At 40.2% G+C, this 27,477-nt stretch overlaps 1 protein-coding gene across 12 annotated transcripts in view; it reads left to right on the top strand.

Annotated features, from left to right (window-relative positions):
• TANC1 (tetratricopeptide repeat, ankyrin repeat and coiled-coil containing 1) overlaps positions 1-27,477 on the top strand; it is a 114,208-nt gene that overhangs the window by 30,554 nt on the left and 56,177 nt on the right. For 7 of the 12 annotated variants that reach the window (XM_068949468.1, XM_068949474.1, XM_068949469.1 and 4 more), the window contains exons 2-3: positions 2,777-2,851; positions 21,727-21,930. In XM_068949468.1, the coding sequence (XP_068805569.1) occupies positions 2,791-2,851; positions 21,727-21,930 (265 nt within the window). In that variant the 5' untranslated portion in view covers positions 2,777-2,790. The remainder of the gene's footprint in view (positions 1-2,776; positions 2,852-21,726; positions 21,931-27,477) is intronic. The other 5 variants (XM_068949470.1, XM_068949471.1, XM_068949465.1 and 2 more) reach the window with 1 other exon arrangement.

The raw sequence follows: 27,477 nt of genomic DNA on the forward strand, positions 1-27,477 counted from the left end.
TAAAAGTCTTAAAATATGCAACAGGCCAATGTAATTAGGTCACTCTTGTTTAAAAGAAACTTTTCACTCTCACAAGTTAGGACTTTGAGAGCTCTCTTTGTGATTCTCTGCTCTCACGCCCCGGTCCAGATCTGAATTCTAGTGCCCACAACAGGACACAGTACTCCTGTAGAGCCCTTACTAGTGCTGAGGAGAGTGGAAGGCTTACTTTGTTTTAAAGGCAGTGCTACTATTTGTACAACATAGTAAGTAATTTATTTTCTGGTGTCATTAGATGGGTTGTTTCCAAATGATCATGTCTCTACTCTGAGTCTTCTAAGAAAATTCATTTTTCCTTATTGTAACAATGGAGCTAAAAGCATGACTTGTAGTAGTAGTTGCTCCTTGCTGCTTGTTGTGAAGACTTTTGTGTAATGGAGAGGTGCTTCTCTTCTCCTTTGCAAAACTAGAAGCAGTTAGCACTGGGAAAGGGAAAATGATTGGGGAACATTGATGGTTTTACTTTTTTTTTTTTTTTTGTGGTGAGTGGTGTTGGGTGGAGGGTGAAGACACAGTATTTGGCTGCCTCCCCTCCACCCCCCCCCGCCCGAATAATTACCTATTGCTGAACCTGAAGTGTATGTTATTTCAAAGGAGTAATCAAGGTTTTAGTTAAATTTCTGTTCAAGTCTTCCGTTTGAAACTTAACTTTCTAGTTGCCTGTGTTATTTGTTAATCTCTCTGAAAATTCTCTGATATTGTGGATTGTCTTTGTATCTACTTCATCCACGTTTACTCAAACAAGGAAGGAAAATAATGTTTTCTAATGTTGCATTCAATTTTTTCTCCCCAAGATCTTGTGGTTAAATTTTAGGAGATACCTTTTTATTTTCACCAAATACTCCTTTGGTCAAGGGAGTGTCATTAACCATGTTCTTTCAGAGCAGCCTTCTCAACATTGATGGGTAGTTGTGTTGAGAACTGACACATAGTCTTTGCCTATAGAAGATGATTGATACCAAGTCACTGATACCATATACACATAGTGTATGTGTTTAAAAAAGGCTACCCGCTCTCTCCAAGTGGCCTTCAAAATCTTAGTGCAGTATAGTGATGCCTATTTTCAGAAAGTTCTTTCTGGGCTGTATTCCGTAGGTAATCATTGCTTGCTTCCTTTTAGTTTATTTGCTTTTTGGTTAGGTAGTCCAATTTTAGGGATGTTTTTGTGGGGATTTTTTCCCCCCGCTCTTTCTTGTGCTGGAGCTGGAGAGGACTGCTTAGTTGACGTTCTTTAAGAAACACCTGAAGGTTGTACAGAATGCCTTTGTAGAGGCGTAGAGAATCCTCTACGTTGTAGAGTATCACCAAAGCATCCTTTTTCTCTGTTGGGAATCCTTTAGCAGACACTTTGCACGACAGGAGAGAGCGAGAGCGCAGAAGACAGTGCGTATGCTGCTTGCATGCTCCTGGCCTTTGTTAGTAAGGAGTGTAACTCATCAGCGCAACTTGCTTCAGATGTTGTCTAGCTTCATGAAAAATAACCGTTTTTGTGCACAGCTGTACGTTTTTGGAACTGACCCCAGGGATTTGAGCATTGAGTGTAATACAGGTTCTGGAAACCTTCTAGTTTTCTAAGGAGTATTGGTTTAGCATGCTTTGAGTTATTCATAGAAGCTTAAGAACTCTAATTTACTGATTTTTCTTTTTCTGCTTTATTTCATAAAATCAAGTGAACTTCCTGAAGAATCTGAATTTTTTTGGCTGGAAAATTGTTGTTGCTTTTTATGTTGATTCGATACGGCTTTAATGGCAGTCCATTACGTTAGACAGAATACACTATGATTACCTTTTTTCCTTCTTGTATATTTTGTACTTTAGTTTCCTTAAACACAAGAACTAAAATGAAATTAAATTTTTAAATGCTTCAGAAAGCTTTTTGAGGAAGAACTTAAGAACTGCTCTTTAATTCCTTACATTGTATTTTCCTTGCTTTGTTACAGGAGATAGTTATCTGAAACATTTAAACTGGGTTCTAATTTCATGTCCCAGATATATTTTTTCCTATAATCGGTGATCATCTGAAGCTCACTTGAAGTTGATTGTTAAGTTTGAGACTTTTGAGTGCAGAGCAGGAGAAATAAATGCATGTGCTTACAAGCACAGATATGTGGACACGTAGGTATATGGCAGTAATGTCTGTGGGGATTTAAGGAATGTGTGGTTTTTTCTTTGTCCACCAACTGTGGACTGCATATAAGTTTAAAAAAAAAAAATTTTTTTATATTGCTCTGTACAGGGATATCCTGAGCTATGAATAACCAAAGGTGATGCCAAGTCCCCTTGTCAATCACCTGTCTTATGCTTTTGTGGTCCGTGGAATCGCCAACTGATACTCCGTTTCTAGGTTTCTGACCATGTTACCTGCTACCCCTGCTGTGCTGATGAACTGAGGTCAAGATGCACGCCTTTATTTTATTTTTACCAGAGTGTCTTACAATAACTTGTACAGATTTAGCCTTATAACCTTAATTATATGTGGAATGTGGGGAATGCTCTGTTATTTTGCTTTATAAGAAGACAGTGAACGCTCATTACTTCAAGTATTAAAACATTTCTTGTGATTCAGGACTGCTTAACTGAGCTACATTGTTTGTAGAAAATAAATATAACTGCCAAAAAGTCTGTTGATTACCTCAATGTTTCATTTGTGTTGCTCCTTCTTTATTTTGTTTGGTTTTGTATGAATGGACATTATTAATGTTGCATTTTAATTTTGTTTCTTTTTGTTATCCTTTAGGAGCAGCCTTTAAAATGTTAAAGGCAGTTTTAAAAAAGAGCCGAGAGGGTGGAAAAGGGAACAAGAAAGAATCAGGTATGAATATTGATAAAATATTTTATAATTTAGATGATGAGTTGTGCATTATAAATTCAGCAATTAAATTTATTGTTTTGCAGCAATGATGGCCAGTATGTAGGGCAGAGGGTGACTCCTATGCGGATTACAGCTGCAGGGAGGTCTGTATGCCACAGGCCCTCCACTTTGTTTTGACTGGACTGTTTACATGCAAAGCATTAATGCACAGAATGAGCAGCAGCTCTAATAGTTCCTGGAAGTGTGTATCCGGTGCACGGGTTCCATGACTTGCTCCCAGGACAGATGGACCCAACTTGCTCTTTGTTCTTACCACAGAGATACTCAGGGCGGGCTGTACGTATTTTTCTGGCAGGTTAAACGTGGTCCAAGGCCAGAGAGTCAAAACCCTGAACTGAAAAAATATACTTTCAGCTACTTGTTCAACTATATTATAGAAAAAAAGCTTTCATGCACTATGAGAGATTTAGTTATTTGTGTACTTAGAAAAATGTTTATTGAAAAGAAAGTTACTGAAAAGTTTTAAATTGGATATCAAACTCCCATCAATTTCTGGTTTTTCCTTTTAATTATAAAGATTTTTGAAGATAAAATTATAAAGCTTTTTTACTATTAAGTAAAATCTATTAATTTTCTATTAAACATAGACTTAGTAGATTGCTACTTATCTGTATTGTCCTTTGGGAAAAAAGGGCAGTTGAGGACTAAAATTCCCATTTTCATGGGCAGAGGAGGAGCATCAATGCCCTTTGAGAAGGAGTAATGGTCATAGAGGTGCGGGTGTCTGTGGCTCAGTGTTAAACCAGCCTGCTCTTGTGCTGAAGCTTTTCCTGCCATGGCTAGAAAGCTAATGCCTTTTTCTTTACAGTGCAATCTTTTAACTTTGAACTATTAACGTAGACGACTTTTGAGAATTTTCTCATGAGTTAGAGCCTAAATTGTCTATATAAAGTGCATTATGTTCTGTGGCAGCACAGACTTATTTTGCTCAGAATAAAGAATTTAAAAACAAATATTTGTGGAATGTATTAAGTACAGATCATAGCTTGGACTACAGCATTCGTATTGTCACAGTCTTTAAAACAATGCAGTTATATTTCCTTCAGCAAGCAAATCAAATGCATATCTTGCTATGTAACTTTTAAAACTGTACAGACTGAGTTAAAGTCCTACAGGGAGGATTTTTTAAAGCTGTATTTTGAAAAAAGCAGTTCTGTGTTCATCTGGCAGGTAATGCGTTCTTCAGAAAATTCTTGTGGTTTTCTAGAGTTTACACTCCACCACCACGCAGTTTATTTCAAAGTGACTGAATGATGAGAGCTATTCTGAAAAGAAAAGACGTTGACACTAGATTAAAGATGCACAGAAGTGCTCCCAGAGTAAGACGAAAGGCATTCTGCTAACTTTGCATGTACTGTTGACTTGAAGATACCAGCTGGAGCTGTTTAAACTAGTGGCTTAGAGATTCCTGTGGTGAGGCTTTGATTGGTACATTTTTCTTTAAAATACTAGATGGAAATTGGTTTAAGCTCAAAAGGAAAATAAAGTTGTTTGGAATGGAGGTTTGACCAGGCTTTGATTAAAATCTGAAGCTTGAAAAGTCTTTCTTTTTTAGGTCAGAAAAAAAAAATTCTATGTAGGTATATATATTTTTTATATATATATATATATATTTTTTTTTAATTATCACATCACATCTGTCTGGATTAGTGTGTGCAAAAGGAAGAGTTTTCTCCTGTTGTTCATAGAAATGCAATGCCACTATTTCTGAAAACTGTGGTGTTTGTTTTGTTTTAGCAAAGCACTAGAGCCTCATGTATGAGTTGAGTGTTATGGAAACAAAGTGTTGGGGAAAAATTGGTGACTAACTCCTGGTTGGTGAATATGAGAGTAAGGAGAAGTGCAGGAGCCATCACAGTTTAAAAGGAAGTAACTAATTTATACTGGATTCCAAAGACTTTGGCTTATTTTGTATCTGAGGATACTGTGAAAAGTTTGAAAAGGAACGTGTGCGTTTTCCTTTGTTTTACATCTAGTGCTTCCCATGAAGTCTTGTTCCGTGTCATAGTTCTATCTGTTCTGCTTTGTAAAAGACCTTCCAGTTTTTTCAAATGTAACGCAGTTGGGAGCCTTTAGAGAAGATGTGAAGCAAGATACAGAACATTGATCAGCTTGTAGAACTTATTTTTTGCTCACTTATCCCCCTACCTATTAAACTATAAACAATGAGAAATGGAAACTTCTTGAACTGTAGACTTGTCTCATGGCCCTTCAGATCCTTAATAACAACTATAACTCTTAAATTGCAGTACTTTAGGAACTATGAGGAGAATGAAAAAGAATGCTAGAAGTTGAAGTAGTGGAAGTTGACCTGAGACACACTTAATGTGGAAACATCCATCCTTGTATTCGCCATATAAGCTGATCTTTAGAAGGTAGTACAATAGTAAATCTAGGTGCTTGTCTCAGCTTCACGAGGTCATTGGTTTGATTTATTTGTTGGTGAAGTTTTGAGCAAGTTTTCCAGTATTTCAGAGCCTCAGGCTCTAGCAGGAGGTAGACAAGAGAGAGCAGTTCAGTAGTGCTAAACTGTACCTGATTAGGAAAATTTCTTTGATCTTTTTCAGTATGTCCAGTTTAGGAAGAATAGGGAGCAGCTAAAAGGTAGTAATGTCTTAAGCTGCCACAGCTAGTTCAACATTGGCTGAATGAATGTGCTCATGAACTTTGCTAAGGTGTGTAGTTGATCTATCATACTTTGCATCCCAGTAGTCAGAGAATAGACATTGAGGTATTAAATCGCAGCTGAGGAGCAGGGCCTCCTGAAGGGCTGTCTTGACTCGCTGTAACTGAAGTCAAAGTGGAGGAGGTTTAGGCTAAATGCAACAGCTTATTCTTACACTGAAGTAACCTCAGTTGTTCCTTGGGCTTACTTGTGTATAATAAAACTCCTGGAAGTCTCTGTAATTCAAAGGCCGAGTGGAATGATTCCTATTTTACTGAACAGAACTTCCTGTTTATGTATTAGCTGTATTCTGCTGACTTTCCCATCTGTTAGCCTTGCAAACCTGTGCAAATAGGAATGGGGGGGGGATTATACCTGAGCTGCAAGCACAATTGTTTGTATTAAAAAGTCTGTGAAAGGGTTAAACAACAACAACAACAACAAAATCAGTGCAGAAATAGCTTTTGTGGATTCTAATGTTAAGATTTGCTGTTTTGCCCTGAAATAAGGATTTAAGAGCTGAAGACAAACATAACATTTTTGAAATCTGGCTCTTAATTATACTTGTGTTTATGTTAAATAGTTTTTCTAAAACTTGTTGGATTCAGGAGTATCCTGAGACAGGAAAAGTTAGAGCTGATGTTTTTGGGAAAGAGACTGCCTTGCACGCTACGTATAGACTGTTAGAGGATCTTCAGACAAACATCAGCTTCTGCCCGAATCACGTGGATTATCACCTGGGATGTCACTTTTGAATGGAAAAATGGCACCTTAGGCTACTCCAGTAGGAGTATGCTGGCAATATATAATAAGATTTGGATCCTGCAGTCCCTTCAGTAATAGTTCTTTGTCATACAATTGTTTTATTAAAATGAATTTCTTTAGATGTGGCTGGGAGGCATTGATAATTGATTCTTGTAGGATGAGATAAAATTTAAATGAAGCAGATTTGTCTCTTTGTACACGCATGTAGTTACGTGCATGTGCACACGTAAGCAGACATCCTTAAAAAGTGAGCAGCACTGACAAAGTTGTTTATGCATAGAGCAGCCTTTCACAGCAAAACGTAAAAACTTATTTCTAACAGGGGTTGGAGGACAAGGTAGTTGACATCATATTTATGTGCACTCATGTACCAATGGAGTAAAGTTTCACACAGACTAATTTTAACCTGGGCATCCTACCTTTTCTGCATCCAACTTTTTTCTGTTTTTCTGCAGTATGAAACAATCTGCCTATGCACCTATTCAAACATATTTATTTCCATTGTGGGAAAACAAGTATCTGTAAGTTGACTTTTGTTTTGTCTCGTTGCCCTTTTTTCCATTAAAATGAGGCACATACATGCTGAACTCGGGGCTCGGGGAGAGGAGGAACAGGCACGACCCATGTTCTGCACTTTTAACATTACAGTTAAAGGTAACGGGAAAATATTTAAAAATTTAATATTGTTTCCTCTTTGGACGATTATTATCAACAAACAAACATTCATCTCTCTTAAACTCTCCAAGAGTCTCCAAGTCCTTTAAAGGCTCCTTAGGTGGTGTCTTTTTTAGTAAAAAGTGAAAAACCCAGTCTTGTTAGTTGGGAGTCCCTCACTAATCCTCATGACTTCTACTTAGGCATTTTTTTTATTATTATTTTTATTTTTTTTCTCTCCCCTACCGTGGGTTTCTTTTTAACTTGGGAATTTTTCTCCTCTCTTTATTTTTTTTTTTCATAGTTTATTGTGGGTTGTGTGTTTTGCAGTTTCTTTCCTTGAGGTTTTTAAAGTTAAATTGACCTTGGTAGCCAGATGACATTTTTACTGGCCTCTCTTGGAATGAGTTTCCCTTTTTAAAGTGTAACACAAAAGCTTTGTATTTTAGTGTCACAATTCAAGGAATCAGAGTCAGAAGCCTGTTGTTTTAACTCACTTTCTGCAGAGTTACCTGCATACACTAGTCTTCTTGTCTATGGTCACAATGAAGTGATAGCATCAAGAATATATTTAATAAGCTGCAGAATATAAACCAAAAATACTTTTAAATTATGATTATTTTAGTGGAAGTTCTACATAGCTATACTTGCTTAGAAGTGCTTTATAGGTACATATTTGTATCAGTATTTCCTTTTGGTTTTCTATGTTACCAGCAACTTAGTAATATATACTTACATATTTGTTTTCTTAAGTATCTTAATGGCAGCAAATGCTTATGTTCTGGGAATCTGCATTTTTTTTTTTTTTACTAAATAAACAAAAGACATTGAATATAAAATATTTGCAATGGATTTCAACTTAAAAAAGAAAGAAAATCCTATATGTTAAATTTCTACAGAACGTGCTCAGTTATTTCAGTTAGCTTTTTAGTAACATGAGCATTGTTTTTCTGTTGACCTAATATCAGGCCTGAAGGAACATGAATAATAGAAGTATTGTGCTTAGTTTGCAGTGTTCTTCCTGCACTAAATCCCCTCAGAAGTTTAACATAAAATGTAGTACACTGCATGCATGAAAACTTTATTGATTTCCGTAGACATTAATGTGGTAAGTAGCTGGGATTTGTTGTGTTTTCCAGTTTAAAGGCTTCTTTGACTTTCATATAGTGCTCAAATAACAAGGGACAAATTGTTATGTCAACAGCAAGATAAAATTTAGAAAATAATACGATACTGCTGTAAAGGCAGAGAATTAGCAGAAAAAATGAGAGGAGTGTTTGATTTCTGGATGATGAAATAATAGGCATTGAAGTGTTTATCGGTGTGCATGGTAAATACAGTGACTGTCTTCATGTTCAGATTATTTACTTGGGGATGAGGGCGCAAAGTTCCATATCCATAAATCTTTCTTGGATCTCATTCAGTTCTCTTGTAGATCAGACTTCAATTTTTTTATATTACTATTTTGAGACTTAGTTTTCATTGTTTTTTCCTTCTCCTTCTTTTGCAGTATCTCTGTAGAGGTATCTTTGACCTAAATATGAGTCTGTAAAGGTTTCTGAGCGTTAAGAATAGAATGGATGCTTTTATTTCTGCATTCTGTTTTGTTGTAGACTGGCGCACTCTTAGTTATTTTGATTTTATGCCTAGTCTCTTCATGAACAGTTTAGGCTAAGCGAATTGGGTGAAAACTGTGAATATGGAGTTTTTCAGGTTCATTTGTGTGAGTTTAGACATAATTAAGAAACTGAGACTCTACTTAGTATTCTCTTTGAAAAGTAAAATAGCTTTCAGGGACTGAGTAACTTGTACCAAGTTGTGATTGCTCATCTGATGTTCTGTCCTGTTTGTTTTTCTTTCTCCCATTCCAGGTTTATGTTTGAGCATAGGCCATCGTTAAGAGCTTGACCCACAGTGCTAGTGCAGCACTTTAAAATAAATGTGCTTAAATTCACTGACACGATTTTTTTTTTTTGTTAATGGCAGCTAAATTGCTACTTAAAGAAAAATGAAGTTGTTAGGCTGAAGGCCTAATTATTTAAGACCCTTACATAACCGTTTTCTTCAGATCAAGTGATTTTGGAGTTGTTGCTTTTAGTGGTAAAGGCTTGTGTCTCAACTGAGCTTGTTTAGTTAAAATGTGTATTTGATACCCACTTTTCTTGCATGATGCCTCATTAAGTATTGGTATTTAGCTAACATACTTGCAAATAAACTGAGAGCAATGAGAGCTTCAGCTTCCCTTTTGGCAAATTCAAAGGCTTGAAATCTTTAAATAAAATAAGCTTGCGTTTTAAAACTAAATATGTAAATTCATGATGTTAAGCTTTGAATTTTAAGTGCAAAGGGACTTTCTGGCAGATGGAGTACATATCCACTAGCTTGAACATTGAACTTGTACTGGAATACTTTCAAGCTTTAGTGTGACTTTTGATTGTTATTCTAAAAATATCTTGCAACAGAAGAGGCGTTATTTCGTGCTTAAAATATGGAGCTGGTTTTGGTTATTCTGTGTTTCTTTGCCCATTTTGTGTGTCTTTTGACAGTTATTTAAGAGTTTAAACTCCTTTCCTGCTGAGCATTAAGCATTTTATGTAGTAAATGACTTTTCCCAGAACCTAACTCTAGTGATATCTCCCATGGATGTATAAAAGGAAAAAAACCTGTCCATTAAATACTTACTTAGAAATTACTTCAGTGGTCACAATGACCTCTATTTATCACTCTGATTTCTTAAAAAATTGACTGTTTTAAATTAGCGCTACATAAAAACAGTAGTGTTCTGTGTACTGAAAAAGTAGTCTAGAGTTCAGAAATAAATGCCAGGGAGTGAGCAGATAAAAGTCAAGTACAAGCAAAATTGGCAAATATTGTCCATTTGGATCTTGAAACTTTTATTCTAAATTTCACTTGGTTTGTTTCTGATTTAATACACTTCACTGCTGCCCAATTACTCAGACCATAATGAGTTTTCTTCCCTTTCCAGGCTAGTTTGGCCCTTTTTCTGGCCACTCCATGCCTGGTGTGATTGAGTCTCAAGAGCAAGAAAATCAAGTTTTGATTTTTCCCTACTGCATGTATTTTACATGACAGAGGCCTGTGTTCTTGTCCCAGAAGGGTGGCTGATGAGCTACTCCACTTGTCAGTGCCACTCCTGATCAGTGATGGTAATAGTGTGAGTGGTTACCTTGTCCTAACTGCAAAAACCAGGTCATTTGGCTCTTTCTGTCCTAGGTTGCCCTTGCACCAAGCTGGACTGGCTCTGTGCATATGTGCACATGCACATGCGAGCATTTTAATTTTTAAAGGTACAGTTACTTTACAGTGCAATTATCAGTGTGTTGCAATTAAAATAACATTTCATAGTGCTGCATGTGCATGTGGATTGCTATAGTTTATTACTGTGCTTTTCTTGAAAACTCAGGAATTTTCACAAAGCTGTCATGGATCTTTCGGTTTAAAGAGAACAGAAAACTTATGTAAAGCAGCTAATAACTACTGCTGGGTTTTGTTGTTGTTGTCGCAATCTTACGCGTGCCCTCCATGTCAAATGTGATTTAGTTCTGTCTCAACTTGGACCGTTATGCTTCCCCTGAAAGAGCAAAGGAACTAAGTGCCTCCTGAGCTCACGTTTTCAGTTTTTCATGATGAAGATTCTCCACAGAGCTTTTCAGACTTTGGGTGGTGGATGTAAGTGCAGAAGTTGGACAGTTTTTAACAACAGTAATATGCTAGTGGTTGACAAATAAGTCCTCTATTCCAATAGAAACGTCAGGGGAGTTTGCTGAGGACATGCATGTTAAACAGATGTTACTTACCAAGAAAATGATTGTATCATAGGGATAGATCGGCTTCCTATCATGTTTGCTTTAGTGTCCCTCAGCAACGTGCTTACTGACCAGCATGTTGAAGTTCTTAGACAATGAAAAATCACAGAATCACAGAATCGTTTAGGTTGGAAGGGACCTCTGGAGATCATCTAGTCCAACCCCCCTGCTCAAGCAGGGTCACCTAGAGCATATTGCCCAGGATCACATCCAGACGGGTTTTGAATATCTCCAGCGAAGGAGACTCCACCACCTCTCTGGGCAACCTGTTCCAATGCTCTGTCACCCTCACAGTGAAGAAGTTTTTTCTCAGGTTCAGATGGAACTGCCTGTGGTTCAGTTTCTGCCCGTTGCCTCTTGTCCTGTTGCTGGGCACCACGGAGAAGAGGCTGGCCTCATCCTCTTGACACTCCCCCTGCAGATACTTGTACACGTTGATGAGATCGCCTCTCAGTCTTCTCTTCTCCAGGCTCAACAGGCCCAGCTCTTGCAGTCTTTCTTCCTAGGAGAGGTGCTCCAGCCCTCTAATCATCTTGGTAGCCCTCCGCTGGACTCTCTCCAGGAGTGCCATGTCTCTCTTGTCCTGGGGAGCCCAGAAGTGGACACAGTACTCCAGGTGAGGCCTCCCCAGGGCTGAGTAGAGGGGCAGGATCACCTCCCTTGACCTGCTGGCAACACTCTGCCTAATGCACCCCAGGAGACCATTGGCCTTCTTGGCCACAAGGGCACACTGCTGGCTCATGTTTAACTTGTTGTCCACCAGCACTCCCAGGTCCTTCTCTGCAGAGCTACTTTCCAGCAGGTCAACCCCCAGCCTGTACTGGTGCATGGGATTATTGCTGCCTAGGTGCAGGACCTTGCACTTGCCTTTGTTGAACTTCATGAGGTTCCTCTCCGCCCAGCTCTCCAGCCTGTCCAGGTCCCTCTGAATGGCAGCACAGTCTTCTGGTGTGTTAGCCACTCCTCCCAGTTTAGTATCATCAGCAAACTTGCTGAGGGTGCACTCTGGCCCTTCCTCCAGGTCATCGATGAATATATTGAACAAGACTGGACCCAGGACTGACCCCTGGGGGACACCACTAGCTACAGGCCTCCAACTTGACTCTGCGCCATTCACCACAACCCTCTGAGCTCGGCCATCCAGCCAGTTCTCCATCCACCCCACTGTCCACTCGTCTAGCCTGCACTTCCTGAGCTTACCTAGGAGAATGTGATGGGAGACAGTGTCAAAAGCCTTGCTGAAGTCCAGAAAGACAACCTCCACTGCTCTCCCCTCATCTACCCAGCCAGTCATTCCGTCATAGAAGGCTATCAGATTAGTCAAGCATGATTGCCCTCTGGTGAATCCATGCTGACTACTCCTGATCCCCTTCTTGTCCTCCAGATGCTTAGTGAGGACCTCCAGGAGGAGCTGTTCCATCACCTTTCCAGGGATGGAGGGGAGGCTGACAGGCCTGTAGTTTCCTGGCTCCTCCTTCTTGCCCTTTTGGAAGACTGGCGTGACATTGGCTTTCTTCCAGTCCTCAGGCACCTCTCCTGATCTCCAGGACCTTTCCAAGATGATGGAGAGTGGCCTAGCGATAACATCCGCCAGCTCCCTCAGCACTCGTGGGTGCATCCCATCGGGGCCCATGGATTTATGGATGTCAAGTTTAGACAAAAGATCTCTAACCTGATCCTCCTCCGCCAAGGGAGAGTCTTCCTTTCTCCAGCCTTCCTCTCTTGTCTCCAAGGTCTGGAATTCTTGAGGACTGGCCTTAGCAGTGGAGACGGAAGCAAAGAAGGCATTCAGCAACTCTGCCTTCTCTGTATCCTTTGTCACCAGGGCACCCGCCCCATTCAGCAGCGGGCCCACGTTTTCCCTAGTCTTCCTTTTGCTACTGATGTATTTGAAGAACCCTTTCTTGTTGTCCTTGACATCCCTTGCCAGATTTAATTCCAACTGGGCCTTAGCCTTCCTTGTCGCATCCCTGCACGCTCTGACAACGTCCCTGTATTCCTCCCAAGTGGCCTGTCCCCTTTTCCACATTCTGTAGACTTCCTTCTTCTGCTGGAGCTTTGCCAGGAGTTCCTTGCTCATCCATGCAGGTCTCCTGCTGAATCCGCTTTGCTCGACTTCTTCCTCAGAGGGATGCACTGCTCTTGAGCCTGGAGGAAGTGATGCTTGAATATTAACCAGCTTTCTTGGACCCCTCTTCCTTCTAGGGCCCTACCCCATGAGATTCCCCTAAGTAGGTCCCTGAAGAGGCCCAAGTTAGCTCTCCTGAAGTCCAGCGTTGCAATCCTACTCATTGTCCTGCTCCCTCCTCGCAGGATCCTGAACTCCACCATCTCATGGTCACTGCAGCCAAGGCTGCCCCCAACCTTCACCTCTCCAACTAGACCTTCTTTGTTTGTTAGGACAAGGTCTAGCATTGCACCTCTCCTCGTTGGCGTCTCCACCACCTGGGTCAAGAAATTATCATCAATGCTCTGCAGGAACCTCTTTGACTGTTTGTGCCTAGCTGTGCTGCCTTCCCAGCAGATGTCAGGGTGGTTGAAGTCCCCCAGGAGAACCAGGGCCTGTGAACGTGAGGCTACTTCCAGCTGTCGGTAGAAGGCCTCATCGATGACTTCCTCCTGGTCAGGTGGCCTGTAGTAGACCCCCACAACAGTGTCACCCATGTTACCCTGCCCTTTAATCCTTACCCATAGGCTCTCATCTTGCTCTTCATCCACCCCGAGGCAGAGCTCCATACATTCTAGCTGCTCCCTCACATAAAGAGCAACTCCACCACCTCGCCTTCCTGGCCTGTCTTTCCTAAAAAGCACATAGCCATCCAGGACAGCATCCCAGTCATGTGAACTATCCCACCATGACTCTGTCACTGCAATGAGATCATGGCCCTGCAACTGCACACAGATCTCTAACTCTTCCTGTTTATTCCCCATGCTGCGTGCATTGGTATACAGGCATTTCAGAGAGCCAGCCAAGCACGCAGGCTTCCCAGGAGAGGTGCAAGAGGATCCTCCATAGCCATGTCCCATGCTGTCTCCCCTGGCTGTATGCACCCGCTGGAGGCATCCTGACTTGAGCGGTGTTTTACTGACTCTCCTGCCACTATACCACTCCCCTTCCCCCATCTTGCCTAGTTTAAAGCCCTCCTTACCAGGCTGGCCAATCTGTTGGCAAAGACACGCGTGCCCCGCTTGGTAAGGTGGATCCCATTGCTCCCCATCAGCTGTTGATCTTCAAACAGGGTCCCATGGTCATAGAAACCAAAGCCCTGTTGCCAACACCAGTGGCGCAGCCAGCTGTTAACTTGGAAAACTCGTCTACTCCTCCTCCCGTCCTTTCCCCTCACAGGCAAGATTGAGGAGAAAACGACCTGGGCTCCCAGACCCTTGGCCACCATTCCCAGAGCTCTGAAGTCCTGTTTGATGGTATCCAATTTGCCTTTCGTGTCATTAGCACCCACATGGAAGATCAGCAGAGGGTAGTAGTCTGATGCGTGGACAAGCCTTGGCAGCCTTTCCACGACATCTCTTATTCGAGCCCCTGGCAGGCAGCAAACCTCTCTGGACAAGAGGTCAGGTCGACAGATAGGTGCCTCTGTCCCCTGCAGCAGGGAGTCACCCACAACAATCACTCGCCGTTTCTTCCGGGGGTTCCTGCACGGCACAGGGTCTGCCAGGCCAGTTGCCTCCCTTGGAGCCATGCCCAGCTCCTCCTCGGCTTGGAGGGCGCTAAACTTGTTCTTCAAGGGTAACTCTTGAGGAGGAGCAAGAGCCTTTCTCCTTCTGCGAGAGGTCACCAGCTTCCAGCCCTCTTCCACAGCGTTATGATGCACCTTTACACACGGTGCTGAGCCCTCTGACAACTCCGCTGCAGTGGGGGCAGGGGACTCCCGGAGCTGAACAGTCTCCGAGAACGCCCTGTCAATCTCCCGCTCATCCTCTGGGATGCTACGCAGCCTACTAACCTCCTCCCGTAACTCCTTTATCTGGTGACGCAACTGGTCAACCACAGCACGCCTCACACAGGAGAGCTGACTGTCAGCCCAGGCCTCACGGAGAGGCCCCAGGCACTGCCTGCAGCCTGACACCTGCAGGGCTGCATCTGCTGTCTGAGGGTCTGTCTGGGTTGAGGCCTCAGACACAGCCGATGCAGCACCTCCAGCAGCCACTGGGGAACGTGCTCTGCGGCGTGTCATGACCATGCCCCGGGGAAGGACACACCACTGTGCAAAATGGAAAGGTGCCTTCTTTGCCTTCTGGCGCCCTTCTGCGCGAACTGCTGCGCAAACTGCTGTGTCTGTTCGCTGCCTCTGTTGCGCAAACTGCTGCGTCTGTTCGCTGCCTCTGTTGCGCAAACTGCTGCGTCTGTTCGCTGCCTCTGTTGGCTGCGCTCTGGGAGCTGCGCTCTAGGCCTGGCTCTTATCTAGGCCTCTGCCTAGCAGTGACTCACAAGGGTGCTTGACCCACCCAATCAGGAGCCACCTGAAACAAAAGCCCCAGCTCCCTCTGACCAGGGCAGCCCAGAGAGCTCCTTAGCAGCAGCCCCACCTAGCTAGACCTTCCCAGGAGAAGTGAAGTCAAGGTCCCCTGCAGGAGTCCTTGCCCAGCTCTCCCTTCCTGCTAGCAGCAAGCACCGTCTAGTTCCTCGGGGGTCCCCAGAAAGTCTCCACAACTTCCAACAAGGCCCACAGAAGGCCCAGGCAGAGCCCAGACACTGCTGCGCAAACTACTGCGTCTGTTCGCTGCCTCTGTTGGCTGCGCTCTGTACAAAAGATCTTGTTTCATGCTGCGTCGTCATACAGAAATAACGTTAGTATTACTTTCTAGGAGTATGTTCTAAATTGGGTTTGTCATGGTGAGGAATGGAAATCAAGGGCTGCAGTCCCAACTAACAGAAGAAGTTGAATACGTACCCATCCTGCCTAACTGTTTTGTCACTTGACCCTTGCACATGATACACTCGAACCGGTTAGAGCTCTGTCCCTCTGGTCCAGCATAGACTGGCACTGCAGACCCTGGCGAGCAGGACGCTCCCTCCAGCCCAGTCCATGTTGGGTCCTGGCTAGCGGCTTGGTCCCTGTACATCATCGTCCCACCTTGAGCTTGACCTTCTCTGCAGTGTGGAGTGTTCCTGGGTGTGTTTCCCCACACTGAAGGCATGTTGTCTTAACTGTTTATTGATCTCTGAGAACTGCCGGCATAAGCCAGTAGCGGCTTTGGTAGACAATGCAGCCCCAGGCCAGTCTCAGAGACTTTCTCCGTTTCTAAGGCCGGTTAGCGCTGGTACCCCGGTTTCTGTCACCCTGTGGTCTCCTGCCCCACAAGTTAGCAACTGCTGCATAACAAAGGCTGTCTATCACTTTTTTTTTTGTTTTCCGTTTTATACCAGAGTAATCCAGTCAGAGCTGGACATCAGATGTAGTCAAGAGCTCATTTGTTTGGGCGATTCTTTTGGTGCACTTAACCCCACGGTGCATCCTAGGAAGGTCCTGTAGTGTTAATAGATCTTTTTAACGTCTTTAAGCAGACGTGCAGAATTTAAGATCTCTTCTGTTAGAGCACAATATTACATTCTTTCAGAAATATTTTAAAGTGGTCTGAGTTTTTTGTTTGTTTCAGTAGACAGATAAAGGGTGAGAAAGACAAAATCAGCTATCTCAGAAATACTGTTTGAAAGAAGTCTGTGGAATATTGTCTGTCCTGCGGTTGCTGTCAATATTCAGACTTGATCAAGGAGTCTGTTTTCATTGAGTTAGCTTTCATTGTTTTGAAGATGGGAATCAGATTATTTTAATATATAAGAATAAGAATTCCTGTGTGTTAAAATAATCCAAATTCCAACGTCCGCACCACGCTCCAGTTTACACATGTTCTGGTAAAGTATTTTACATTCTTCTGTTTTCCAAGTAGGTACCCACAACTTGTACTGAATTGGAAGTGTTTTATTGTGTTTAAATCTAACATGTATACTGTAAAGTTTTCATTTTGGTTATCTTCTCTGTTCAACAGAAGGATTAGTTAAAAGGTTTAATCTTAAGGCAAAGTTCCAGTTCTGTTTTAAGGATATTAAGCTCTCTGAAATCATTACTTTAGTTAGCCATTCTTGTATCTTTTTGTATCTTAAAAAAAAAAAAAAGTTTTGTTAATCTAATTAGGTCTTCTCGTTGCATCCCTAAGTGTCACTGGGATTTTATTTCCTTTTTTTTTTTTAATTTTATTTAAAGCTATTAGGTTGTTTCCATGGTTACCCTGACCACTGACTAGCACCTCTGATTCCTTGCGATTGATGCTTATGAAACTTTGTTGTACAGAGGCTCCTGGGCAGTGGAAAATGTACAGTTCAGAGGGTTTAAAGAATAAAAAAGTGTGATTTCACAGGACCATTCCTTATTATTATTATTTTTTTTTTAGTTTGACATTATTTAAAAACTTGTGAGATGTCATATTTCTCCTATGCCGGAACTGATATTTATCTGCTTTGCACGGGTGTAGAGACCAAGAAATATAATGCATATTTAAAACAATAAATGGCACTATTCTGAAAATATGGTAGCTAAAATGTTTTGAATGACTAACCTTTGAGTTAGTAACAAGTAATTTTGGTATTCTGTGTGCATCAGTGTGTAGCAGCTGATTACATTTGGGCATTATTGCAACAGATTGTCATTTGACAGTGTTTTTTTCATAATACCAAGTTGCTGTGTGGAAAGCATGAAGAATCACCTTATAGATCCCATAAGTTTGCTCATTTTGGGTCTGTTTTGTCATTTGTGTAGATCCAAGCCTTTTAGAGGAATTTTGCCTTAAGCTAGTTTTGATGTAGATTTGATCATTAGTCCAACTTATACAAAACAGAAAATATGTAATTAAGATAAATTATTAAATTCAGGATGGGTTCAGAAGCATAGGAAGGGAGGATATGAGGAGGTAAACTGAAGCTTTCCATTCCACGCTGTCATGTATGTGATGATTTATGGCTGGGTATAATTACATGTTAGCTATGTAGGCACAGAACTTCCCTGTTATAATACTAAAATTCACAGATTGATTTAGAGGCCCCATAGGACCAAGAGATAGAGGAAGTGATCTGCTACATCCAAAGATCTCTGCCTTTGGTTGTGTCCCGTAACTCATATGATACGGATCCATGAATGTATTATAAAATTGTTTTTCCCTGTCGGCTGGTACTTTAACATTCGGTTGCACTGGATAATCTCTGTTGGGACTGAGCATCTCAGTCTTAAGTTCTCATGAAGCTGCTTATTCTTCCTGCCTGCTTCCTTTTATGCCATGAAGGAAGGTGAGCCTCGTTCTAGCATCAGATAGAGACAGGATATATTTCCAAATCTTCTGCCCAGCTTTCCCCCCAAAAAGAAGAAAAAACTCTTTACCCCTTGCTTAGGGGGAACAAGAGTATATTTACTTTTGTTAGGGAGAAAGCCAACGGGAACAACAGCCAGAAGAGGATGTATAGGGAAGAGAGAAAACAAGGAAAGCAGCTGTCATGCTTATTCTAAGTGTCACCAGCCTGTAACTGTTTATGGGCACGAGGACTTCCTGAACTCAACGTAGCTTTCGGTTAACCATCAACAGGTTCCTTCCCTATGAACCTCCCTTTGAATCTGTGTAAAGTTTTAGCATCCAAATGCTAAAGGTTTCCGTTTACTTTTTATTATCTGTTAAAGTTCTTCTCCCCACAGAAAATGTGGGTGGTGTTATGCAAGTTGTGGCTATGGCTGGGACAGTGTTCAGAGGGTCGTGGTGCACAAGTTCTGCTAGTTTCCATCTGTTCCTGGGTTGTTGTTTTTTTTTTTTTTTCTTGAGACCGCAAGTGTGGGATTGGCCCTTGTCGGGTGTCGTAGCCTTTACTCAACAATTTTTCAGAAAAGTGCTGGAGGAGCACCTGTACCGTTCCAGCTGTCTTGGGGTGGTTTGTGTCTAGCAGCTCTCTGACAGCACTGGGGGAGTGAGGTCCTCACAGGCCGAAGCCAGAATGTTTGGGTTTTCTCAAGGTATGAACTTTTGCACTAATGAAATAGCTATTGTATCTTAACAGCATGGGTATGTTAATGACAATAAACAGAAGCTTGTTGTTAAGTTAGGAAAACTACTGACGGAGAAGGAGATTTTCTATGGTATGTATTTGGGGGTTTTGTTCTCTGGATCATAACTGCCTGCAGAATCCAAGTCGTGCAAGGCTGATCTTTGCCTCTCTCCCCACAGTGTCTGTGGTGGTGAAACATCAGAGTATGGCTATAACCAAAATTGCTAAGACAGAATGGTCTGTATACAAGCATAAGTATTTTTCAAATTATTGTCATAGGTAAATTAGTCATCAGTTTTACTGATGATAGTAGACTTCTTCCAGCAGTGAATTTAGTCCCATGATACTCTAAATTTTGTAGGGCTCTTTTATGAAATAATGTTTCAGATATAATAGAGAGAGATAAACGAAAAGTCCCTTGGTATAGTAGGAAGACAATTGCTTCCTTCATAGGACAAGGGAAAGCAGAAACTAGGGAGTCATCGGTGGACTTATTAACACTGAAGGGGGAGGAGGTAGCTTTTGTTTGTTGTTCTCTCGTCTCTTGCACCCTCTTACTAACAGTCCAGCTGGAATGCTCACCCCGTGGCCAAATTGCAACCATGGCAGCAATGTCAATATTTCCTAATTGTAGTTAGCTGTTAGAGCATACTACTTTCTTGGTTTTTGCCTGTGTCCAAAATAAAAAATGGAATATAACTGCTTTCTTTGTGTGTTCTTCAACTAATTTATGAAGCAAACTCGTGTGTACTGTATTGCATAAATAAAAATATACCTAACCTTAAATCTGTGTTTAAAAGCAGCTGCTGTCAGAGTTTAGTTGAAATAACGGCCAGTGTAGATCTTTGATATGAACAGCATTTCTAGAAGAGCACAAAAAGAGCCTCGTAGCCACTTGGTTTCCACTGAAAGTAAATGGGAACGCAGTGATTTAGTTATCTTGGCATTTTTGAAAATCTAATATATGTAATTGTAATCTCTAGGTATTTTTTAGACTTTTAATTATATATGAAGACTGCATGTGTGTTAAGCACAGTGTGTTGCTGCTAGCTTGCTAAACAGTGAAGCTGCTCTTGTAGTTCCCAGGTTTCTAAACCAATAGTTATAGTCCTGTAATAATTATGTTCCTATAATAGTTGCAATGGAATTTTAAAAAATAATGTACCATTACAGTTCTCTAGTTTTTAATTTCCATCATGACTTCATTAGGTTAGTGGTGTTCCCTTAAAATCATTTTCTGCTACTATGAATTTTGTTTGAACAGAGAGAGCTTTCAGAAGGTGATACCTTGGTTTCAGAGGAATAAGAGAGGAAGTTTTACAGTTATGAAAAGTTAAGAAAAGTTTGAATCTAACGTAGCATTCTTCCAGGTCATTTGACATAGAGATACACAGGCCTCGTGTGCCTCTTGTGAGGGAAAAAGTATGGTTAGAAAAAAAACCAAATCATCTTAGATATATGCAGCTTTGGAAATACAGAATTAGAGTTTAAACTTCAGGCCTGTTTGGTTTTCCTGTCCTCCATACATACTGATAAAAAGAGTGAGAGTTACATTGACAGATAATTTTCTACGTTTCTCAACAGATTAAGTTTATTTTTATCTTTGTTTCCCTCTGGTACAGTCTGAAAATACAGTTTATGCAATTAAGATTGACTGTAGTGGAAAGTAGTAGGAGAACACCTGTTAAAAATTGAAAGCTGGTAACGATGACAGAATGGACAAGAAATGCAGGTCTTGTAGAGCGCCATTTAACTAAAATATTTCTTTGCTGTAAGTAAATAAACCTGAAATGAGGAATTCTTATTTGAAAAAGAAATTGCTCTGTTTGTTAGTCTGCTCTTCTCTGAGTTGCACTTTGGGTTTCCCTACTTCAGCCGTGCTTCTGGTTGCTGCACAGATTTATCTAAAAAATTAATCTGGTCACTACCTTTCCTTGTTTTGTGTTTTTTTTTTTGTTTTTTTTTTTTTTTTTGCTCATACTGATTCAATTTGAACAGGAGTTCATATAGATCGTTGAGGACTATCCTAATTTGGATATTAAAAAAGCTGGAGTCTGTTATTAACCTTTATTTTTTCAGCTTTGTTACTGTCATCTGCCTACAAAGACTCAGTACTTTAAACATGTATTTCTGCTGTATTTGAATTATTATTGGGAACAATATATTTTTTCTGTATGTTTTGAAAACATGTTCTTCATTTAGCAGAAACTGCATTTCCTGCACCGACAGGGTGTGTTTACCTATTTTGGGTTCATTTCCCTATTTTGTTTTGCTGCTTAGCCATTATGTTGTGAACCAATAGCCTGCTTTTTCCCTAGGTAAAAAAATAACCGTTGCTGTCAAACTGCACATAAACAGGCTTCTTGGTTTTAAGCAGAAAAATAACCAGGCCAAGCATAGACTGGGCATCTATGAACGTGCCTTTCTGTAAGCCACCTTTTAATCAAGTGTGGGAGGTCACCAACTAAACCTCTCTCTTAACTAATTCAATAAAAAATACTGTCAGACAGCATTGACGTTCGAGGTATCACAGTGATCCTGAAACAACTTTTCAGCTATAGAAATACTTTTGCTTTCATATGGAACATGATTTGCCTCTGAGGATGAAATCTGAAAAATACTAATCTCGTTGAAAGTGAGCTTTTCTTCCTCTAGCTCTCCTAGGTGATATTACTCTCTCTAATTTTGTGCATCTAGAATTTTTTAGTGGTTACTTGAATTCTGCAGTGGAAGGTATGTAGTAAGAAAGACCATGCTAACTCGTTGCTGGCAAAAATATGTCTTTCTATGTTGAGTACTTGTATATCAGTGCAATTGCTTGATTTTTATTTTGGTATATAACATGACAAAATTTTATTTTTAGCAGGTGACTCCTGCCCAGAGAATGCCTTGCAGGTTATTGCAACATCTGGCCACAATGCAGATTTTCCGGTTGGCAATCAGCCCATCTCTGAGGATATTTATAGAATGAACTTGGCTAAAGGAGTCTCAATGTCTTTGCCATCTTCACCTTTGCTGCCACGACAGTGTTATATGATGCAGTCAAGATCAAACAAAAAGTCCCCAGGTAAAATGAAATTGATAACTTGACACAATTTATATGTTAGTAGCAATAAAATCATGTTAATCTTTTGCAATAAGAGCAAGAACAGTGCATGTTCTTTGCATGCTCCAGGGAAAAAAAGATAATTGGTGCTTAAATGGAATATTATACCTCATATGGCAAAGATTTATTCTAATTGGTTTAGCAAATACCTATATTGAAATGTCTGAATATGTTTAAAACCGATTATTTATGAGTAGCATTTAAGGTAAGTAGAAGACAGCTACAAAACCATTCTTTTGTGCATGGTAGCGACTGTATAAAATGATCTGTTGTTATTAATGATTACTTTAAAGCAGTATTCTTCTGGGAATGTTTTTACTCCTGTGTAGGTGTATATATATTTATACATACATACATACATACATATTAAAAGAATATAAATATATAGATAAGTTGCTGCTGAAGTTGTGGCAAGAAACTTACTAATTTTCAAAGCTTGTGTCCTTACAAATGAGGCTACTATGTGCTTATGTGTGAGCCTTACTAAATAAGGTGCTCCATCTGGTTTCCTTTTTATCAGCGTTCTGTACATACAAATCATTCCAACACGCTAGCATCACTTGAGTTCATTAAGGTCAAAGCTTGAGCATCAGGTGAAATTGTCCATGTTCCTTTTATTTGAGAAGACACTCAACAGTTTTGAAGTTTTTGTTGAAACGTTTATGAAGTTGAAGAACAGAGGATGGCAAAAGTTCCATTTTTGTGAGCACTGAGAAATGTCTTCATTAACAAACCATTTTACATAAAATTAAAGTAAAATCCTTGCTCAAAGTGTTATCAGAGGATAGTAAACTAAGTATATTTTCTAGAAATTTTATTTTAAGTCATCTACATATTTTTCTTTTGAAAATTTTAAAATAATATTTCTTTTTGTCACTCCCTGTTCAAATAGTTTTGAGTTGGCTTTGATGGTGCAGGTAAGAATTTTGAGCCACAGAATGATATTTGACAAGTGGTGTGCATAATAACTTTAAAAGCTAGGATGACTGTAATGTGGAAAGAAATGGGATTTTTGCCAAAGACTTAAACGAGGCCAGCCTCTACCCCCCGATTTGGTTACTTTTGGGAAAACTTATAACTGCACTCTAGGTAGATATGAAATGGTGTTTGACCAACCTCACAACTACATGACTTAAATTAAAGTGACATGCATTTTTCTAAGCAGAGGAAAGTTAACTGTTCTGTTGACCCTCTGGCTTTTTTACATAAGTGCCAGTACATTCAAAGCACTTTGGAACCCCAAGAAATCTTTGTGCCTTGTTCCTTTTTTTGGCTGTGTATCACAACGGAACGATTTTGAAGTCATGATGAATTCTGCTTTTCATTTGAAATCTTAGCAGCTGTTATATGTTTTCTGCAGGGGAAACAATCAGCATTGTTTTGTAGAAATACCTAACCAGATGATAGGATACCATGGATGATAGAAATATTCTGTGCTATTCCTTTAACTTTCAACAAATTCAAGCTGATGCAAGGTGCTTTTCTGTAAATGATCAGGTTAGGATCTGGGGCAGGAATAATAAGAATAGAGAGGTTACTAGCTATACTGATTTTCAAGCAATCGGTGTTGTAGCGTGTGAGTAGTAAGTCAAGGCTTTTTCAGGATATGGTGGATGACAGAAGCAAGGGTTGCATAGAAAAAGGTTTACTAAAGTGTTTTGAAACTAAGATTTAGTGATGAGGTTGTTATAAACTGTGTTAGAATAAAATTCTAACTTCCATCCCCTCAGTGTACAGTTGAACACAAAGCAACTGCTTAGTGATATGTTTTTAATGTAAATGATACTGTTAATATTTTTTAAAACTATTTTGAATATATCTAATGTAATAGGGCTAAGGAAAAAATTGTCCCTTACAATACCATCATTTGTTCTACCTCTGTTTCTGTATGGTTCTAACTCTTACTATAGCCGTGGCATGTTGTTGGTCATAAATATATACTGTGATGACTTTGTGTAACTTTCCTGAATTGAAGTTGTGAGCTGTCTGAAGGTATACTGTACAGCTTCAGTCTAGCAGTATTAGTGACTGGAGAGTATATTCTCTAAATGTTAGCTAGTATTTAATGTTCAGATTTTTTTCTTAATTTTTTTATTGAGTCTAAATCCATTTAATAAAAATTCTGGTTGGTAAATCAAAAACGGTAAAATTTTCCTGGCAATGCTTTGGAGGGAAGGGGGGAGTTGTAGTTAATTAATAGCTAGTTTAATAGCTAGTTGCATCAATGTTCATGAGAAAATCTAGATTTGAAGACCTTATATTCGGTATATTTTTTACTCTTCTAGCAAATGTGTCTGTTCTTTAGACTATATTTATCTAGTCCTGTACCTACATGTGCCGATTTAAAAATACCTGTTTAATTATGCTGTATGATCAGTGAATAGAAAATGTATTTCCTAGTTAAATATTTTTAAAAGAATGCGTGGAAGAACTTTCTGGAGTAAAAAGCACACTGTAAAATACTTTGTGTTTTTGTGTAGCTGGTATTGGCATTGATATTTTTTGCACAGAAATAGTTTGTGATGTCTAGAAGAGAAAAATCTTTAATGTAAATTAATAACAAGTTGCTCTTAGTGCTTCTTCTTTCATTGCCTTTTTTGCGTGTTTCCTAGTGGGTGTTAATTTGTCACTTTAGAGGGGTATTCTTGGTTTTGTTCCATTTTTCCTCTTCACTAAGGGTCATTACTCAAAATGTGACATTTTGAAGAAGGACTTGAACAAATCTTTTCCTTCCCATATTCATTCATCCACTAGCAGTCTGGTTATCCACTAGATAAACTAGCAGTCTGGTTATCCACTACATAAAACCGAAAAACTAGCATTTCAGTACCACTGAAAGGGATTCGGCTAATAATAAAAGTATGTTTTGTGCTTAATTTCTTACCTTTTAAAAAATTGCACGCTAATAGAAGGCGCTTGAAAGAAAGCAGACTCTTTAACTGTAGCCCATTAAGTAAAAGCTGTTGGGAACATTTTGGACATCTCATTAAATTTTGGTAATTTATGATATCATATAGCAGTAGTGCAATATGAAAAGACATGATTGAAGCCAAAATAATAGTTGTGAAATTTTATTTAAGCAATATGCAAATCCAAAAAGCAGTTTATTTTAGAATTTAAAATTATGGAAAAGTCGTCGCCCCCCCCCGCCCTTGTCCTTCCTCATGTGAACATTTGCTAATTCTGAAAGGTTAATTTACCTTCTAGGTTGCTTCAGTTGTCTTTTTAGTTTAGATAAACTTTGTAATTAAAAATGTTATGGTGGGAAAAGAATGTGATGTTTTAAATGACTTCCCCTTTGCATGTTGTGTACCTCTGTGCAATTTTCTTCTCCAGATGACTTCTGAGAGACTAGAATGCTTTTGCCAGTATGGATTAGCTGCAGATGTAATGTGAGGAGTATGTTCTTTTGGTTTTGTCCCTTTAGATTAAGAGGATTTTGTGCCATGATAGGCATATTTATTCCTTGAATAACGTAATTATCAGTTCTCAGGTTTGGATTGATCTCACTGAGAAAAGCACATAGGGACCTTAGCATTTAGTGAGTTACAGGCATCTGTTCAGAACGGATCTGGAAACTGCTAGTCTGGGCACCCGTTGGACCAACAAAGGACTTCTTATCTTTATTTTATCTCTTTGAAACTGCTGTCCCGTTCTCTAGCATCCCACTTTTCATTCCATTTATGTCGTCCACTACCCCTTAGGTAGGTGTTCAAGGCTCAAGTCTGAAGTGATCAGCCTGAAATCACTCCTCGAATACTAGGAGTCCAGTATGTTGGCACTGTTAGTTATTTTATCGCTCCTGTCACAGCTGAACAGGCATGATGGCAGATGTACACAGCTGAGACAGAGTGACATCTTTGCTGCAGCGCACGTGTGGTAACAACTGCTTTTTTGCCCATCCATCTGCAAGTAGGTCAGCCCCTAGAACCTCATAACCCAAGAGCAGGGCAAACCATGGGAGAGCAAGCTGAGCTTCCAGCCTCACTGGAACACAGAAAGCGGCATGATCTTGTCTGCAGAGTCTAGTGTGAGTGACAGTGCGTTTTAATTATTTGCATAGGAGGTGGGGGAGCTTTTTTCTTTGTGAAAAGAGCTTGGAAGAGTACCAGTGCTGCTTCTGGCCCCAGTTCAACCCTTGACTGTAACTATAAAAGGAGGGAAGAGAGAAACTGTATCTTAAATTACTAAAGAGCCAGAAGTTATCAACAGAACTCAAGCTACTGGTTCATTTGGAGTCAAAAGCTTCCTTAATGAAATAGTTCAATAAGGAGGAGAATAAAAGAGCAGAAACAAAGAGGACAAGGAAGAAGTTGTCAGCAGGAGGACCCTACCTGGGAAGGGGAATGCTAAATGGAAAACTGTCACAGTAAGTTGTTTCTTTTTCTAGAAAGTGAGAATGAACATTGTTTAGATTGCTAATTTTATGTAAGTGTAATTAAACAAGTATTGAAGTTCTGAAGGGGGGATAGTAGTTAATTGTACTGTGATTTAGGAGGGGCAGCTACAAGAATGAAAATATAGTTAATAAAGGAGATTGCAAAAAATTGTTATTGTACCTTAAGGTATGAAAGAAAGATACTACCACTAACTGATGGGGCAGCATCTTCTTACTTTGCATTGTTCACACCGCTGTGCTTGAACAGAGAAAGAAAGCAGCTCTACTTTTAAAGACATTAGTGAATGCAGAAGATGACTGCTGGATGAATCTTCCTTAAAGGTGTGATAGAACTTTTGTTTACTTAATCAGCTTACCTGGTGCCTGAAACTAGATTAGGTAAAAGGACCAGTTTCACTTAGGATTTGTGTTTTATGTTCCAATCTTGAGAATACTTGGAAGCAGTCCCTACAATAGGCTATTCATGTGCATGAACCTAAGCATGTGTCTCATAGGATAAACTCAGGTTGGAAGGGATTTCAAGATGTCTCTAGTCCAATCTCCTGCTCTCAAAGCAGGCTCAGCGATAAGGTAGGGCTCAGGGCTTTACCCAGTCTGGTCTTGAAAACCTCCAAGGATGCAGGCTGCACAGCCTGTCTGGGTAACCTGTTCCAGTGCCTGACTGTCCTCTTGATTTTAAAAAAAAAACTTTTTTCTTTACATGCAGTTGGAATTGCTCTTATTTTAATTTATGCCCATCATCTGTAATCCTCTTGCCGTCTGCACTATAAAGAGCACGGCTCCATCTTCTCAGTAACCTCCATGTAGGGTACTGGAAAGTTGCTATTAGGTCCCCCAGAGGCCTCCCCTTCTCCAGGGCTGAACAAGTCCAGTTCCCTCAGCTTCTCTTTACAGGAAGGTGCTCCAACCCCGACCATCTTGGTGGCCCTCCACTGAATTTGCTCCAGTTTATTGATATCTTTATTGGATTGGGGAATCTAAACTGTTTGCAGTATTCTAGATGCGGTCTAATGAGTGCTCAGGGGGATAGTAATTTCCCATGATCTCCTGGCTGTGGTCCTGTTCATATAATCTAGGATGTTATTGACCTTCTTTGCTGCCAGGACACA

The sequence above is a fragment of the Struthio camelus genome, chromosome 6 (genome assembly GCF_040807025.1).
Source record: "Struthio camelus isolate bStrCam1 chromosome 6, bStrCam1.hap1, whole genome shotgun sequence".
Lineage (NCBI taxonomy): Eukaryota > Metazoa > Chordata > Aves > Struthioniformes > Struthionidae > Struthio > Struthio camelus.